This window comes from Choloepus didactylus, chromosome 16 (assembly GCF_015220235.1).
Source record: "Choloepus didactylus isolate mChoDid1 chromosome 16, mChoDid1.pri, whole genome shotgun sequence".
NCBI classification, from domain to species: Eukaryota; Metazoa; Chordata; class Mammalia; order Pilosa; family Megalonychidae; genus Choloepus; species Choloepus didactylus.
In genome coordinates this window covers 60,558,297-60,577,944 of record NC_051322.1, presented here as the reverse complement: position 1 = coordinate 60,577,944, position 19,648 = coordinate 60,558,297, and the positions used below count along the sequence as shown (strand labels likewise).

General features: G+C 38.9%; 1 protein-coding gene across 2 annotated transcripts in view; it reads left to right on the top strand.

Annotated features, from left to right (window-relative positions):
• ENOSF1 (enolase superfamily member 1) overlaps positions 1-19,648 on the top strand; it is a 58,621-nt gene that overhangs the window by 7,343 nt on the left and 31,630 nt on the right. For both annotated transcript variants that reach the window (XM_037806097.1, XM_037806099.1), the window contains exons 2-3: positions 8,024-8,132; positions 15,151-15,266. In XM_037806097.1, coding sequence (XP_037662025.1) covers positions 8,024-8,132; positions 15,151-15,266 — 225 coding nt within the window. The remainder of the gene's footprint in view (positions 1-8,023; positions 8,133-15,150; positions 15,267-19,648) is intronic.

Genomic DNA, 19,648 nt, shown 5'->3' with positions numbered 1-19,648 from the left:
TAGTTGTTCCAGGAGGGACTAACTTACTTCCACTCCTTTCTAGGCTGCCATCTTCTTCCTCTCTCTTAACATAGTTCTTGAGGGCCCTGGGATTTTCAGAATGGTAAATGAGCATTGACTTCACCTTAAAGTCACCAGCTGCATTAGGCCTAAGAAGAGGGTCAGCCTGTCCTTGGAAGCCAGGCATTGACTTCTCCTCTCTAGCTATGAAAGTCCTAGAAGGCATCTGCTTCCAATATAAGGCTGTTTTGCCTACACTGAAAATCTGTTGTTTAGTGTACATCAATTATCATCAATTATCTTAGCTAGATCTCTAGATCTTCTGGATAACTTGCTGCAGCTTCTATATCAGCACTTGCTTTTTTACCTTGCACTTTTATGTTATGGAGACAGCTTCTTTCCTTAAACCTATGAACCAATCTCTCCTAGCTTCAGACTTTCCTTCTGCAGCTCCCTTACCTCTCTCAGCCTTCAAAGAGTTGAAGAGAGTTAGGGCCTTCCTCTAAATCAGGTTTTGGCTTAAAGGAATGTTGTAGCTGGTTTGATTGTCTATCCAGACCACTAAAACTTTCTCATTATTAGGCAATAAGGCTGTTTTGCTTTCTTATCATTCATGTGTTCACCAGAGTAGCACTTTTCATTTCCTTCAAGAATTTTTTCTTTGTATTCCCAGCTTGCCTATCTCAGCTTTCAACACACCATCCTCACTAAGATTAATCATTTCTAGCTTTTGATTTAAAGTGAGAGAGGTGTGCAGCTCTTCCTTTCACATGAACACTTAGAGGCAATTGTAGGCTTATTAATTGGCCTAATTTCAATATTGTTGTGCCTGAGGGAATTGGGAGGCCCAAGGAGAGGGAGAGAGACAGGGAACAGCCAGTCTGTGGCACATTCGTTACATACACATTTATTAATTAAGGGCACAGTTTGTGGCACCCCAAAACAATTACAATAGAAACATCAAAGATCACTGTTCACAGGTCACCAAAACAGATATAATAATAATGACAAAATTTGAAATATTGTGAGAGGAGAATTAACAAAATGTGGCAGAGACATGAAGTAAGCACATGCTGTTTTAAAAAATGGCACCGAGAGACTTGCTTAATGCAGAATTGCCACAAACCTTCAGTTTGTAAAAAATGCAATATCCATGAAGCACAGTGAAGTGAAGCACAATAAAATGAGATATGCCTGTAGTTGCTGCTTGTCCATGGTTCAGAATCCCACACCTCTGAGCTTACTTCCAGTGGTACTTTCCTCCTCTTTCTTCTGTCTGGGGTGCTCCCGGAGGGGTGCTTCCGGACCTCTTTCTCTCTCCCCCATCTGCCAGCCCTGCACCTGCTGCAGCTGGATGTTACCCACTGCATCACTGAGAATACTGAAGACAAATTGACCTTTGGCCCATCTCTGCACAATAGTCTCCAAAGCACATATCTTGTCCTTCCCTTTATTTTTTAAGCCACATCCATCTCCAAAACTCATCTGTTCTCCTGGGCCCCCATTCCCACCCTTCTTGGCTCCCAAGGTTCCTGTTCATATCTGCTCTTTCTCCAGCATGTTTGGTCTCCAGCCTCTCCCCTTCCAGAGGTTCCCTCTCCATCCCATATGGACAGGACTTCCCACCTAGAGATAGTACTTCCTTGGCCCTAACCCCTCCAGCTCCCATTCTGTTTCTGCCTCTTCCTCACCAAACTCTATATTACTGTTCCTTGCCTGTTGCATCACATCCTAGACACTGGCTTCCTCCTGAATCTGAAACTGACTTCTAGCTCCTTCCTTCTCCTGGAATTGCCCTAGCTGTTTCTGCATCTGAAGTGCTTCACCCTTGGCTGTATTTCCTGCTGCTGCTGCCTCCTCTTCCTGCCACTCCGTGGGCCTCCTGCCTTTCTGACTGCTTCTGCTCCTCCCCGTACTCATGTGCCTTCTTCCCTCCAAGGCTCATGCCTCAACACCTTTCCCTTCTCACTGCACACACCAGGACCTCTCCGTGTTCACAGCTTCTGAGCCCACTGCTTTTTTTTTTTTAACATTCCATTCCTTTCCTCCCCCCATTGTTCGTTTACTTATTACTTTTTTTAATACTCATTCATTGTTTTTTAACTTTATCAAAAAATTAAAAAAACATTTCAAACAAAACCAAGACAAAGCAATAAGAAAAAATAAATAACCTAAAATAACTAAATTGCTTCCAACATGTTCCTCCCATACCCGAAGAAAATTAACAAACCATAACTGAACAAAGGAATAAGAAAAACAAATAACCTAAAATACCTACATTGCTTCCAAAATGTTCCTACCATACCCCCCAAAAATTAACAAACCATAACCAAAGGAATAAGAAAAACAACCTAAAATAACTATATTGCTGCCAACTTGTTCCTACCATACCCCCCAAAAATAAACAAACCATAGTCATTCCTGAGCATTCCCATAACATTAAGATTACCCTCCATAACTTATCTGTTCTTACTAGATTATCACTCCCCCTTTACTATTTGCTGTCTATTGCTAGGTCCCATACATCCTACGATATAAACCATTTATTTTACCTTTTTCACAGAGTTCACATTAGTGGTAACATACAGTATCTCTCTTTTTGCATCTGGCGTATTTCACTCAGCATTATGCCCTCAAGGTTCATCCATGTTATCATATGTTTCCCGACCTCATTCCTTCTTACTGCCGTGAGTATTCTATCATGTGTATATACCACATTTGGTTGATCGACTCATCTTTTGAAGGGCATTTGGATTGTTTCCATGTCTTGGCAGTTGTGAATAATGCTGCTGTGAACATTGGTGTGCAGACATCTGTTCATGTCACTGCTTTGAGATCTTCCGGGTATATACTGAGAAGTGAAATTGCTGGATAAAAGGGTAACTCTATATCTAATTTCTAAGGAACTGCCAAACTGTCTTCCAGAGTGGCTGGACCATTATACAGTCCCACCAACAATGAATAAGAGTTCTGATTTCTCCACATGATCTCCAGCATTTGTAGTTTCCTGTTTGTTTAATGGCAGCCAATCTAATTGGTATGAGGTGAAATCTCATTGTAGTCTTAATTTGCATCTGATAGCTAGTGGAGATGAACATTTCTTCATGTGTTTTTTGGTGTTTTGTATTTCCTCTTCAGAGAACTGTCTTTTCGTATCTTGTTCCCATTTTATAATTGGCCTGTCTGTTCTATTGTCGTTCAGTTGTAGGATTTCTTTCTATATGCAAGATATCAGTCTTTTGTCAGATACATGGTTTCCAAATATTTTTTCCCATTGAGTTAGCTGCCTGTTCACCTTTTTGATAAATTTCTTTGAGGTACAGAAGCTTTTAAGTTTGAGGAGTTCCCATTTATCTATTTTTTTCTTTCGTTTCTTGTGTTTTGGATGTAAGGTCTAAGAAGTGACCGCCTAATACAAGGTCTTGAAGATGTTTCCCTACATTATGTTCTAGGATTTTTATGGTACTATTTCTTATATTAAAGTCTTTAATCCATTTTGAGTTAATTTTTGTGTAGGGTGCGAGGTAGGTGTCCTCTTTCATTTTTTGGATATGGATATCCAGCTCTCCCAGCCCCATTTGTTGAATAGACTGTTATGTCCCAGTTCAGTGGTTTTGGGGGCCTTATCAAAGATCAGTCAACATAGATCTGGGAGTCTGTCTCCAGATTCTCAATTTGATTCCATTGATCCATATGTCTATTTTTGTGCCAGTACCATGCTGTTTTGACAACTGTGGCTTTATAATAAGCTTCAAAGTCAGGGAGTGTAAGTCTTCCCACTTCATTTTTCTTTTTTAGAATGTTTTTAGCAATTTGAGGCATCTTTCCCTTCCAAATAAATTTGATAACTAGCTTTTCCAAGTCTGCAAAGTAGGTTGTTGGAATTTTGACAGGAATTGCATTGAATCTGTAGATGAGTTTGGGTAGAATTGACATCTTAACATTTACCATCCATGAACACAATATTTTTCCATCTTTTTAGGTCCCCTTCTATTTCTTTTAGTAAAGTTATGTAGTTTTCTATATATATGTCTTTTACATCCTTGGTTAAGTTTATTCCTAGGTACTTAATTTTTTTAGTTGCTATTGAGGATGGAATCTTTTTCTTGAGTGTCTCTTCAGTTAGGTCATTACTAGTGTATGGGAACATTACTGACTTACATGCATTAATCTTGTATCCCACTACTTTGCTAACTCTGCTTGTTGGCTCAAGTAGCTGTGTTGTCTATTTCTCTGGGTTTTCCAGGGATAAGATCATATCATCTGCAAATAATGACAGTTTTACTTCTTCCTTTCCTATTGGGATGCTTTTTATTTCTTTATCTTGCTGGATTGCTCTGGCTAGCACTTCTAGCACAATGTTGAATAACAGTGGTGACAGCAGGCATCCTTGTCTCATTCCTGATCTTTAAAGATTTTCGGTCTCTCACCATTGAGTACTATGCTGGCTGTGGGTTTTTTATATATGCCCTTTATCATATTGAGGAAGTTTCTTTCAATTCCTACCTTTTGAAGTTGTTTTTATCAAAAAAGCATGCTGGATTTTGTCAAATGCTTTTTCAGCATCTATTGAGATGTTCATTGGATATTTGTTAATGTGATGTATTACATTGATTTTCTTATGTTGAACCACCCATGCATGCCTGGAATGAGCCCCACTTGGTCATGATGTATGATTTTTTTAATGTGTCTTTGGATTCAATTTGCAAGTATTTTGTTGAGAATTTTTGCATTGATACTCATCAGGGAGATTGGCCTGTAGTTTTCCTTTCTTGTGGCATCTTTACCTAGTTTTGGTATTAGAGTGAATGTTAGCTCCATAAAATGAGTTAGGTAGTGTTCCATTTTCTTCAATGTTTTGAAAGAGTTTAAGAGTGGTGTCAGTTCTTTTTGAAAGTTTGGTAGAATTCCCCTATGAAGCCATTTGGCCCTGGGCATTTATTTGTGGGAAGCTTTTTATGACTGATTGGATCTCTTTGTTTTTGATTGGTTTGTTGAGGTCTTCTATTTCTTCTCTGGTTAGTCTAGGTTTTTCATGTGTTTCAGGAAATTGTCCATTTCCTTTACATTATCTAGTTTGTTGGCATACTGTTGTTCATGGTATCCTCATAATTTTTTTTTTAATTGTTTCAGGATCTGCAGTAATGTTGCCTCTCTCATTTATTATTTTGTTTATTTGGGTCTTCTCTCTTTTTTGATTTTATCAGTCTAGCTAGGGGCTTGTCAATCTTGTTGATCCTCTCAAAGAACCAACTTTTGGTTTTATTTATTCTCTCTATTTTTTTTTGTTCTCTATGTCATTTATTTCTGCTTTAGTCCTTATTATTTCTTGGTTTAGGATTATTTTGCTGTTCATTTTCTAGCTTCTTCATGTGTTCCATGAGTTCTTTGATTTTAGCTCTTTCTTCCTTTTTAATGTATCTGTTTAGAGCTATAAATTTCCCCCTTGACACAGCCTTCACTGCATCTCATAAGTTTTGATATGTTGTGTGGGCCCGCTTCTAACACCAAAGACTCAAGAGCTCATTTCTGGACCTGCTCCCCACCTCAAGTCTAACTGCCATCTGGATATTTCCAGTTGACTTTTTTACTTTCATGCTAAATGCTGTCCATCCACATGGAAACTCATCACCTTCAATCCCCAGGCTTGCTCTCCCTCCTGATCCTTCTGGTCCTATTCCACCAGTCACATGGTCTCAAAAGCTCAGAGTCACCTTTATCTCATCCCTGCCTTTGGACCCTCATGTGAGGCTTAATTGAAAGGTTTCCTTCTCCCATTGCTTCCTTTCCATGTAACCCAGGAACAGTAGGTGGGTCTTCAATTCTCACAATCTCCCTCTGCACCTTATCTCCCATCTCCCCCTTCAGGGACTGTGATGGTTAAGTTCATGTGTCAACTTGGCCAGGTTTTCGTGTCCAGTTGTTTGTTCAAGCAAGCACTGGCCTGACTGTTACTGTGAGGCTACATCATAGGTGTAAATCTTCAGTAAGTTGATTGCATCTATGACTGATTACATCTACAGTCAACTGAAGAAAATATCTTCAACAATGAGAGAAGTCTCATCCAATCAGTTGAAGGCCATAAAGGGAGAACTGATGATTTCAGCAGTGAGAAAAGAGAATTTCCCTCTCTACTTCAGCCTGCCAGTTTCTCCTGGGGAATTCACTGAAAACCTTCATCAGAGTTTCCAGTTTGTAGCCTGCCCTATGGAATTTAGACTTGCCCATCCCCATAGTTGCGTGAGATGGTTCTTATTTAAATCTCATAATATTTACATTATACTTAATATCAGTCTGTATCTGTGTATCTCCTGTCGGTTCTGTTTCCCTCGAGAACCCTAATACAGGGACCCAGTGGCTGAATCAGGCTGGTCACTAACTCTCAAAAACTCTCTAGCCTTTACCTTTTCTCTCCCCTTTACTGCTTTCACTGCCACCATTGCCCCCACCTAGTATGGTCTTCCCTCCCAGATCCCTTGTGCTCCTTCCCCACTGCTGAAAAGCTCCCCATCCTCAACTAACCGGCTCAAGTGCTACTTTTACCATAAAACCTTCAGCTTTGAGTACATTCAGCTCATAGTGCTCTCTGCCTGTCTTTCAAAGTTTGCATCTTGCTCAGAAACTTATTATGCTCTGCTTTATATTATTAGGGTACTGGTGACCATGTCTTCTCAACTGCACCTTCCTCAAGGGGCAGACAGACATAACTGTATCTGCCTCAATGGCCCATGCCGTCTCTGGTACACAGCCGGTGCTCAAAACTGCATCACCCGTATTCCCTCCACTGGGACTTGACAGCAGACTTGGGCCCTCCCACCCATGCTGTACACTTCCACCTCCCTGAATATAGGGATTTAAATTCCGCCTCCGTAACTTACTAGTGATGGGACCTTGGACAAGTTAATAAACCCCTTACAGCTCAGTTGCCTTGTCTATGAGATGGGCATAACTGCACTTACCTTATGATATTGTTGTGAGCCTTAAATTAAATGAATCATGTAAAGCTCTTAGCATGATGCCCAGCACAATGAAGATTATATAGTAAATAATGTAATACAACGATAGCAATAGTAAGTTGTCACACCCCTATGCACAGTTCTTCAGTAATTGCATCCTACATTCTTTACCCTCCATTACCTGCTCCTACACCACCTGGCCAAGCTAATCTTCCTTCACTTCTAAATCCATGCCCTTGTGGGCTTCTCACTTCTCCTCCATCCCACAAAGATCTCTGGGTTTTGTGGGCTTTCTTTGCCTGGATGCTTTTGTCAACCCCTTCTATCAAATTTCACTTTCTCTGCTCTTCCTTTCTCTTGCCCTTCCAGAGCACTTATAGCCTACTGTCCACCAGCCCTCAGTCTTATCCTGACTCACCTTGTCCTCACCCTGTTCATATGTGTTGGCTTCCCTTCCCCACCTCCAATTATATGATAAATTTCTAGAGACAGACTTATTTTTTCACTTCAGCATCCCCCATATCCCAGGATAGTGTTTTGTTTCATAGTAGTTGATCAGTAAATACTTATGAAAATGCTGCTTTATAATAGAAAGTTAAAACAGAACAAAGCAAAAATGGACCCATTTATCTTGAAACTTTAATGCTTTTTTCCTCAGTGATCTCCTCTGAACTTGTGCCATTGTATTTTCAGGCCTGCTATAAACTACTGCAGTTAAGATATGTCTAGTTTTATACAAGAGCTTTCTGAAACTGCTTGTGAATGTGACTCTGGTCAAAGAGCTGACAGAAATAGCTGGGAGAGAAAACTGCTGGGTTTGAAACTGAGCTAATCACCAAAGGAGACATAATTGCAAACTGGCTTTTAAAATGTGTGTATTGCACTTGTTAGAATAATTTGCATCCTTGGAGAGGACATTGCTATGTTTTCCTTGGGGCACATCGATGGTTCGTTAGTTTGGAGTGCTGATTGCATATCCGCGTAGCATTTTCTCCTGACTTTTTTTTGCAGATTTCTCATGTTAACCTTTTCGGGTGGGGGGGGGGGGGCATTGCTTTCTCCTGCAGCACACAGACCCTGACTATTCAGCTGCCTATGTTGTAATAGAGACTGATGCAGGAGACGGGCTCAAGGGATGTGGACTTACCTTTACTCTGGGAAAAGGCACTGAAGTTGGTGAGTTGAATATTCTTTTAAAGTTCCAGAACGCTTAATTGTCACTTGGATTCCTGTTTTCACCTTATTTTTCTTTGTATTAACACAACTTGAAGTGAGTAAAAACAGTGTTTGATGGTTTGTTATTTATTTCATTGGGCGAAATTAAAAAGTGGTAAAACTGGGCATCTCTCCTTGCAGTCATCTAGACTGCTGGAAAAATCCTTGGATCTTGGTACATTTCTCTTTTGTAATAACTATGAGAATGTTATCCATCTGCTTTTAACCATGGGTAACTGTAGACAAGAGGGGGTAATGTACATTCACATAACCAAACCTTTTTGGTTTCAAGCTCCCATGTTCCTGGCCAAAGGGCTTTTGGCCCTGCTCAAATTCAGAGATTGCATCCAGGAAGAGCAGATGCTTTAGGATGCACATCAAGCCATGTGGAAGTCACTCTGATCCCAGAGCAGGATGTGAACTCAGTGGTAATCTTGAGCCCCTTTCTTTGGTAGAGATGGGGAAACTGAGACCCAGAGAGCTACTAGCTGGTCACACAGCAAGCCAGGCCAAGAGCCCAGCCTCCTGACCGTCCAAAGTGTTTTCTCACCAGAACATTTAAATACAAGTTATTTGCTGCTGTTTTCTGAAATATATAATCCATGTACATGACACAAAACTCAAGAAGTGCAAAAAGTGACCTTGGCCAGATCCATTTCAGTGCATCATTAACTGCTGAAGCCTAATTGAAGAGTGAGAGTCAGGAAGGGAGGAAATAGATTGAGTAATTTCAGTGTTGATATGTCACCTCTTCCATGGATACTTGCATTGTCAGCCCTCTTTGTAATTGTAGAATAAAAGTCTTGCCTCTCTCAAACACTTTTTTAATATTGTTGAGCAGTTAAGGAACTGTGAGTATGTGTGTGGAGACAAGGGAACCTACCTTTTCTTTTTTTGACTTTGAAATAATTTTAAACTTAGTGGAAAATTGCAAAAAAATAATGCAAAACCAGTACAGAGAACCTCAGTATATCGCCTACCCAGATACCCAGATTTAGTCTATCTGTCTGCCTGCCTATTTTCTAAACATTTGAGAGTAGGTTGCATACATTATGCTCTTTGAACACTTAATACTGCCTTGTACATTTCCTAAGAACAAGGCTATGTAACCATATTACGTGCAAATATCAAGTGCTAGAAATTAAAGTTTATAGTCTGTATTCCAGTTTTTTTTCAATTGTCCCAATAATGTCCTTTGGGGCATTTTTTCTTCCATTATTAGGGAAACTTTTCTTGAACTTAAAATAATACCATTGACGGGGCCACTGTTTCAGCTCCTCTGAGGGCTGGCATTCATTCATCCAGTGGGGCAGACATCCTGCAAGCTTGTCTCTAGTGCTGCTGTGTACTGGGCCCTCTGCTGGGTACTAGACAAATAAGTTTTAAAAAGAGAGAGAGAGAGAAGACAAAGTCCCTACATACAAGAAGCCCACAGACTTATCAGGGAGACAGACATAAAGAAATAAGTGTACTGCAGTGTGAGAAATACTATTTTTAAAATGTTTGTACAAGAGAGGGAGTTAGTTCACTCTGTCCAGGAGGGTCAGGGAGGGCCTTCGAGCAGAGGAGATGCTTCGAGGTGAGTCTTGCAGGGCTAGTATTTGCCAGGTGAAAGGGGGAGTCTAGGCAATGAATCAGTGCCCTCCTGCCACCCCCGTTTAGACAGTGACCTACTGTTTGAGTTTTCCCTGAGATAGGGATCACTGACTACAAGGGATTTATGAGTTTGTTTCAGCTTCTTCTGCACATTGAATTGCCCTGGTTGTAGTTGGAGCATTTTTCGAAGCTGCAGTCTTTTCCCTTTGCTGCTAACTATACAGAGGTTGGGTAAAAATCAACAAGCTTATGGAATCCAGCAGCAGCTTCATAGTTGCGGACAGACCACTGGAACCACTGTCTGTTAACAGCAGGACTTTGAACTGCTTCTTTTATTACTTTGCTGACTTGGGCACACAATGGAGGGACCCAGCTTTCCCAAGGCAGGTGTTAAGTTCTTCTTGGACAGTGTTGAGCTTGGTGATTTAGAGCCTTCACTGACCCTCCCCTCCCTCACCTGTCCTAATGGACACCACAGGCAAGGGTAAATCAATTTCCATCTCTGTATGATTTTAATAAATGGCTATTTGTGGTAATACCGTTGACTTCCACCTTTTTCCAACCACAGCATGACAGAACCCATTTAACTTTGCTACACATTTCAGGTGACTCACTCCAGCCTCACTAAATGTGTTCCTCGGTTTTGCATTAAAGATGAAAATTTCCATTAGCTCATCTCACTTCTCCTGCAGCTTTTATTAGCTTACTTACCTAATCATTCTTTTTTGATCCAGATAAAAGAAATAGAGATAGGGCTTTTCACTAATGCAAAGAGTTAATAATAGGGTGGTATATAGGAACTGTATATTTTATGCATGATTTTTCTGTAAGCCTACAATTTAATTTAAAATATCATAAATAGAAGAACCAAAAGAAAAAACAAAACCCACCAAAGAACACTAGGCTTTTTTTGGTATACTTTCTGGGGTGATAAAAATAGTCTATATCTTGATTGTGATGGTGATTAGTGACTATATATACTGATCATAGCTCATTGAGTTATACACTTAAATTTGGAGAATTGTATCGTATATAAATTATACCTCAATAAAATTGACTTAATAATAATAATTTTCAAAAAAGGAATAGTACTTTCCTCATTACCATGAAGAGAATGGTCTTGTGTGTGTGTCTTTATCTAGTTTGTGTGTGTGTGTGTGTGTGTGTGTGTGTGTGTGTGTGTGTTGGGGGGGTGTTAGTTTTTTTTTTTTAGTGTATAGAATAGACCAATATAGTTTTTTTTTTTTTAATGGAGAGTTGAATGTTTTATTGTTATTAAAGGGTTTCTTATTTTGCTGCAAGGCTGTTTCTTCATTGTATGAAAATAGCACCAGCAAATGTGGTGTGTTGCAAAATAAAGATAGTACTGTTCCTCTCCTGATGCTGTACAACTAACAAAAACTTATCTCCACTCCCAGTTATTTCCAATGAAAATATCATTAAGTATTTTGACCCAAATCCAGGGATTGATGTAAGCAAGTTACAATATTGTGTAAGGCTTATGATAACAATCTTACTCGTGAATTACATAATTTTTACAAGGAGTTTTTACCTCCGATAATTTCATGAATTCTGAATGTAATAACTAGATCCTAGTCTAAATCACTGCATGATGTGAAAAAGATGCAAATTGTGTTTATCTGCTATCATTAGAAAGTTAAGGGGTATTTTCTTTCAGTAACGTAGTTGGAACAAGTAGTTTCTGTTTTCCTATTGATATTGCTAAAAGTTGCTATTATAAATTTCTATCCAACAGTAGTTTAAAATATTGCTGGGTAAGTTGTTTCTGACTAGTTTATTTAGGGGTTCCGTTTTCATTCTTCAACAGATTTTATGTATTTCTCCTATGCTTCTTCACTCATTAGTTCATCAAGTTCTGAAGGATTACTCAGTGTCATCTTGATCAGCCAACCATCTTCATAACAAGATTTGTTGACAAGTCCTGGATTTTCTGCAAGAGCTTCATTAATTTCTGTTATTTCTCGTGATAGAAGAGAATAAAGCAGCTTTCACACTTTCCAAAGCACCAAACTCCTCTTGTTTGTTGTTTTGTCCCAACCTCGGGAAGACTGCAGTCAACGACATCTCCCAAGGCTTCCTGTGCAAAACTGCTGATCCCTATTGTTCAGTACCATTTTCTGTTGTTACCCATTCGTGTTCTCCTGTGAATTTCCGCACTGAGAGGAGAGCAGGCTGGTGCGCAGTGCCACAACAGTGCCTACTCCCAGCTCCCAGTGCCCCTGCAGGCAAGACGCGGTGGGCACTGAGGCCCAGCGCCGGCGCAGACAGCAATCCACAGGCTCCGTGCCGCACGCCTCGCTATGTTCGCAGGGGTGCAAAGGGTCCTCGTGCTGCAACTAAGACCTATGGTTTTGAAAATAGGAAAAGAGTAAATAGAAGATGAAAAAGGAAAAATTCTAAATGAGATGGGAAATTAGCCCTCAGGGTCATGCCAACCCCACCCCACCCCACACCAGAGCCCAGGCACGCCATTATCCACAGACTTTCCTGGGTTGTCCTTCCGGGGCTGAGGGTCCCAAGGAATGAGGTGCCTGGGCAGATGGAGTCACAGAGGAGAACAGCAGGTTTAGTCAGCAAGGAGCTCCTTCAAGGGCCAGCTTCTTCCCAGATGAATTTCCCACATAGCCCATCAAGCATGCAAACCAAACTAACCTGGACTCTACCCACCCTGGAGTCAGAGCACCACAGCCAAATTTCTGTGAAATGTGGCACATTTTGGCTAATTTCCTTGCAGTGGTCTCATTTGAGCAAGGAAAATCCTTGTAGGGTGGATGATATTGAATGTTGCTTGTTGCTCTTCTAGAACAATGAGAGATGAGACCGTGCTTTGCTTTTATTAAATGCATTGCTGGTGTGATGCACAGCAGTGGTACGCAGCAGTCAGTGCTTCCTAGAAACAACCAAATCAGTGATACCGAAGTGGGATATAGAAAATAATATGCCTTCCTATCAGTTGCTGATTGCTCTTCAGGTTTCCTTAATCCAAGAACCCCAACCACCAGGGAGTGAGGGAGATTCTCTCTTCTCACAATTCCAAGCCCTAGGAACAGGAAGCAGCTGGTCCAGCCTCAGGTGCTGTATTCTAGAGCAGGGCACAGGCAGCTGAGAGCTCTTTCCCACAGAGGCCAGGCAGGGCTTAAAAGCACATGGCACTCAACATGGCAGGTGAACTCACTGCCCTCCTCTCTACGTGGGATCTGACTCCCAGGGGTGTAAATCTCCCTGGCAATGCAGGATATGACTCCCGGGGTTGAACCTGGACCCAGCATCATGAGATTGAGAACATCTTGACCAAAAGGAGAAAGCAAAATGAAACAAAATTAAGTTTCAGAGTCTGAGAGATTTCAGATGGAGTCAAGAGGTCACTCTGGTGGGCATTCTTATGCACTATATGGATATCTGTTTCTGGGTTTTAGTTAATTGGAATAGCTAGAAGTAAATATCTGAAACTATCAAACTTCAACCCAGTGGCCTTTACTCTTGAAGACGTTTGTATAACAAGTAGCTTACAAGAGGTGACTGTGATGGTGAAAACCTTGTGGATCACACTCCCTTTATCCAGTGTATGGATGGGGACAGGGACTAAATGAAGATTGGGGTGTGAGGGGGGGATGATTTGGGTGTTCTTTTTTATTTTTTTTATTCTTATTTTTATTCTTTATGGTGTAAAGAAAATGTTCAAAAATGGATTGGGGTGATGAAGGCACAACTATATGATGGTACTGTGAAGAGTTGAGTGTACACCATGAATGATTGTATTACGGTATGTGAATATATCTCAATAAAACTGAATTTTAAAAAAAAACACATAGTACTGCTTTCAAAACTTCTTTCGCATAGTCTCTGACTAATGATAAAACTGTACCTCTACAACTATCCTATGAAATGATCTGAAAATTTTAATATTGAAACAATGGCAACACCAAACAAGTTTTACCAAATTTTTAAAAATTGTGAAATATATATACCACAGAACTTGTCATTTTAACCATTTTTAAGTGTATGATTCAGTGGCACTAATTACATTTGCACTGTTGTGCTACCATCACCACTATCTATTTCCAAAACCTTTTCATCACTTCAAATAGAAACTCTGTACCCATTAAGTAATAACTCCCCATCCCTCCTCGCCCAACCCCTGGTAACCTGTAATCTTTCTGTGTCTATAAACTTACCTATTCTAGATATTTCATATAAGTGGAGTTAGATGATATTTGTCTTTTTGTGTATGGCATAATGTATTCAAGGTTCTCCATGTCATAGCAGGTATCAGAACTTCATTCCTTTTTATGGCTAAATAATATTCTGTTGTAATAATTGAACTGCATTTTGTTTATCCATTCATTAGATGATAGACATTTGGGTTGTTCCCACCTTTTAGCTATTGTGAATAATATTACTATGAACATTGGCCTACAGGTATCTGTTTGAATCCCTGTTTTCAGTTCTTTTGGGTATATACCTAGAAGTGGAATTGCTGGGTCACATGATAGTTCTGTGTTTAACTTTTTGAGGAACTGCCAAGCTATTTTCCTATCAAAGATTTTTTCTAACAAATTAATTGCTTTGGGGCTAAGTTGATGATTGGATTGTTTTGGTGATTTACAAGTAGTCTAAATGCTTTAAAGAATGTGTGAAGGACAGAAGGGTCTTTCCCATATACTTAGCTACTTTACTTATTCTTCCTCTTAAACAATTAACACAATAAAGTCTTTTTAAGTAAAACACCAAAAATAAATAATTGAATAATGCTGATCTAAATTAAGTTCAACTTTTGAACTACTTGTGGAAAATGTAGTATATAATAAAGTACAAAGTAGAAGAAGTAATGTTTATGAAAATGATATTTTCATGTACTTTAACATTCTACATATAATTATGCTAATTACATATTTGTTTCATTTAATCTTTAATAGCATTGGACAGGTTGTGAATTCAAGGTACTTTCTATATTTTACAATAATGAAGAAGCATTTTCTTTTTTTTAATTCTGTAAGGCAGATTTTTCTTGTTTCTTCAGAATAAGCACTGGTGAGCTTTGGCATTGTTACTGATTGTCAGACACTTTACAAAGTGAACAGAAAAATAATTTGAGAACATAATTTAAACTTTTAGATTGATGGTTCTGTTTTTCACATGATAACCAATTAAAATGTCTTCACTCTACTCAGAAGTTAAGTTCATTATACGGATTAACAGCTTGGTATTAGTTAGGACACAGAAGATGTATTTTAGGGAATTTTTAAAGGATATCCTTTTTTATTTAAAATTTTTTTTTCACAAAATGTATGGTCTTTCCATGCTTTAATGTATTAACTTCATGCCAAAATATAAACAAGAATTACATCCTGTTTTTCAATAGTTGTCTGTGCCGTAAATGCCCTCGCCCATCATTTGCTTCACAAGGACCTTGGGGACATTGTCAGTGACTTCCGGAGCTTCTACAGGCAGCTCACAAGTGACGGGCAGCTCCGATGGGTAAGAAGCCTATTTTCTAAAATGCTTTTATAAATAATGTTACTGAGACCTCAGATGACCCTTGACTGCAACACATGTAAAAATAGAAACAGATTTGTAATTTTAAAGGAAACTTTTATTCAGATGAATTAGGGCTTGACCATTTTAGATAATCAATATTTTGAGATAATTGAGTCTTTTCTGTAAGACTTGAATCTGAATATATTTGGATCCTTAGAGCTATCTCTGCTCTTACTGACCATGCCAGTTTGGATGTATGATGTCCCCCAAAACTCCATGTTCTTTGATGCAGTCTTGTGTGAGCAGACGTATTGATGTTGATTACATTGTAATTCTTTGAGTATTTCCATGGAGATGTGATCCACCCAACTGTAGGTGATAACTCTGATTAGATAATTTCCATGGAAGTGTGGCCTTGCCCATTCGGCATGGTCCTTGATTAGTTTACTACAGCACTATATAAGCTCAGACAGAAGGAGCGAGCTTGCTACAGCAAAGAGTGTGGACACTTTGAAGAACACACAGGAGCTAAGAGAGGAGCTGCAGCTTACAGAAACATTTTGGAGATGGCCTTTGAAAGCAGACTTGTGCTTCAGAGAAGCTAAGAGGAGACAAACACCCCAAGAGCAACTAAGAGTGACATTTTTGAGGAGCTGCCGCCTAGAGAGGAACATCCTGGGAGAAAGCCGTTTTGAAACCAGAACTCTGAAGCAGACGCCAGCCATGTGACTTCTCAGCTAACAGAGGTTTTCTGGACGCAAATGGCCATCCTCCAGTGAAGGTACCTGATTGTTGATGCCTTACCTTGGACACTTTATGGCCTTAAGACTGTAACTGTGTAACCAAATAAACCCCCTTTTATAAAAGGCAATCCATTTCTGGTGTTTTGCATTCCAGCAGCATTAGCAAACTGGAACACTGGCCCTGTCACTCCCTGAGTTGGAAGAAGTGGTCAGGACTCTATAGAAATAAAGTATTGAATGGTCAGCCTTCTTGTGGAGAGAGAATACAAGCAGTATTGAGTGATGGGCCAAAGTGATTGGGGACAGAAGCACAAGCAAAGATCAAAGAAAAGAAGCCCACTGCCTTTTCTATGTGTATAGGTATGCACTTGAACAGGAAATTCAAGGCATTGAAAAAGTAAGGTTCTGAAGAAAGGATTCTGTCACAGAAAAATAAATGCAATTACCTGGACATGTTTTCTGATACTAGGTATGTCTTTTCGTAACTCTGCCCAGTCTCCTGTCCATGCATCAAGAATGGCAGAAGAGAACACAAATTTTCATATTGCCTTGGCTTTAGTTTTTAACTTTCTGCAAACCAAATTAAACTTGCTTTTAAAGGAGTCAGCTTGAAGAGGCTTCCACTGGCCGAATCTGGGACCATTTGAGCATCGAAATAAATATGATAGTAATGGCTTATAACCCATTGAGTAAAATGAGAATTCCTGTATCCATTCAGATAATAAACAAACACACTCCTAAACAAGAGAAAGCTCATCATTATGGTAGAATACCAACAAATAACTATAAAAGGAATGATTATGTTAGAAAATCATCACATTGCAACCATCATAGGTGTAATTGATTGAGGTGAGACTCATCAGTGGTGGATATTAAAATTACTGGACGCTGGTCATCTCCTTCGTTAGAGAGGGAAAATGGAAACTTCACAGTGGAGAAATGTTATGAACACTAACTTGACCAAACTATAAAAGTTAACAGCCCTAAGAAGGACAGAATGGCATCAAAACTTAGGTGGTATTTATGTCCCCCAAAATTTATAACCTGAATCTAATTGTCAAGGGACTCCAGCCCAACCCAAATTGAGAGACATTGTAGAAGTCAACTGGCCTATACTCTTTGAAAAATTAGCATCATTAAAAAGAAAATGAATTTCCCAGATTATAAGAGATTAAAGAGACTGTTAATTAAAGGCAATATATGATTTGGGTTGGATCCGAATCAGGGTAAAATAAAGTCCATTATTGGAACAATTGATGAAATGTGAATATGGGACTATTTTTTAGATTCTAGGAGTCTATCAATCTTTTTTAAATTGCATTTTTTATTGAGATATATTGCATAACATACGATCCTTCAAGGTGTACAATCAGTTGTTCATAGTTGTGCACTGATCACCACAATCAGTCTGAACATTTTCATTACTCCATAAAATAAAATAAAAATTGAAATAAAAAAGTACATCCAAAACATTCCATTCCCCTCCTCCCCCCATTGTTCATTTACTTTTTTTCATACTGATTGTTTTTTTTAACTTTATCAAAAAATTAAAAAAAAATAAAAAACATTTCAAACAAAGCCAAAATAAAAGAATAAGAAAAAACAAATAACCTAAAATAACTACATTGCTTCCAACATGTTCCTACCCTACCCCAAGAAAATAAACAGCCTATAACCCAACAGAGGAATAAGAAAAACAAATAACCTAAAATAACTACATTTCTGCAAACTTGTTCCTACCATACCCCCTAAAAATTAACAAACTAGAGTCATTCCTGAGCATTCCCAGAACATTGTTTACCCTCCATAACTTACTGTTATTAGATTATCATTCCCCCTTCACTATTTGCTGTCTATCGCTAGGTCCCCTGCATTCTACGATATAAACCATTTATTTTACCTTTTTCACAGTGTTCACGTTAGTGGTAACATACAGTATTTCTCTTTTTATGCCTGGCTTATTTCACTCAGCATTATGTCTTTAAGGTTCATCCATGTTGTCACATGTTTCACAACATCGTTCCTTCTTACTGCCACATAGTATTCCATCGTGTGTATGTACCACATTTTGTTTATCCACTCATCTGTTGAAGGACATTTGGGTTGTTTCCACCATCTCTCGGCAGTTGTGAATATTGCTGCTGTGAACATTGGCTTGCAGATTTATCTGTTCTGTCAATGCTTTCAGATCTTCCGGGTATATACCAAGAAGTACAATTGCTGGATTGAAGGATAACTCTATATCTAGTTTTTGAAGGAACTGCCAGACTGTCTTCCAGAGTGGCTGAACCATTATATAGTCCCACCAACAAAGAATAAGAGTTCCAATTTCTCCACATCCTCTCCAGCATTTGTAGTTTCCTGTTTGTTTAATGGCAGCCAATCTAATTGCTGTGAGATGATATCTCATTGTGGTCTTAATTTGCATCTCCCTAATGGCTAGTGAACATTTTTTTCATGTTTTTTAGCCATTCATATTTCCTCTTCCGAGAACTGTCTTTTCATATCTTTTGCCCATTTTATAATTGGGTTGTCTGTACTATTGTTGTTGAGTTGTAGGATTTCTTTCTATATGCAAGATATCAGTCTTTAGTCAGATACATGATTTCCAAGTATTTTTTTCCCATTGAGTTGGCTGTCTCTTCACCTTCTTGACAAATTCCTTTGAGGTACAGAAGCTTTTAAGTATGAGGAGTTCCCATTTATCTGTTTTTTCTTTTGTTGCTTGTGCTTTGGGTGTGAGGTCTAGGAAGTGATCTCCAAATACAAGGTCTTGAAGATGTTTCCCTACATTATCTTCTAGGAGTTTTATGGTACTATCTCTTATATTGAGGTCTTTAATCCATTTTGAGTTAATTTTTGTGTAGGGTGTGAGGTAGGTTTCCTCTTTCATTCTTTTGGATATGGATATCCAGCTCTCACAGCCCCTTTTGTTGAATAGACTGTTATGTCCCAGTTCAGTGGTTTTGGGGGCCTTATCAAAGATCAGTCAACCATAGATCTGGGGGTCTATCTCCGAATTCACAATTCTATTCCATTGATCAGTATGTCTATCTTTGTGCCAGTACCATGCTGTTTTGGCTACTGTGGCTTTATAATAAGCTTCAAAGTCAGGGAGTGTAAGTCCGCCCACTTTGTTTTTCTTTTTTTAGAATGTTTTTAGCAATTCGAGGCATCTTCCCCTTACAAATAAATTTCATAGCTAGCTTTTCGAAGTCTGCAAAGTAGGTTGTTGGAATTTTGATAGGAATTGCATTGAATCTGTAGATGAGTTTGGGTAGAATTGACATCTTAATGAGATTTAGTCTTCCTATCCAAGAACACAATATTTTTCCATCTTTTTACATCCCCTTCTATTTCTTTTAGTAAAGTTACATAGTTTTCTATATATAGGTCTTTTACAACCTTGGTTAAGTTTATTCCTAGGTACTTGATTTTTTTATTTGCTATTGAAAATGGTATCTTTTCTTGAGTGTCTCTTCAGTTAGGTCATTTCTAATGTATAGGAACATTACTGACTAATGTGCATTAATCTTGTATCCCACTACTTTGCTAAATTTATTAGCTCAATTAGCTATGTCATCGATTTCTCAGGGTTTTCCGGATATAAGATCATATCGTCTGCAAATAATGACAGTT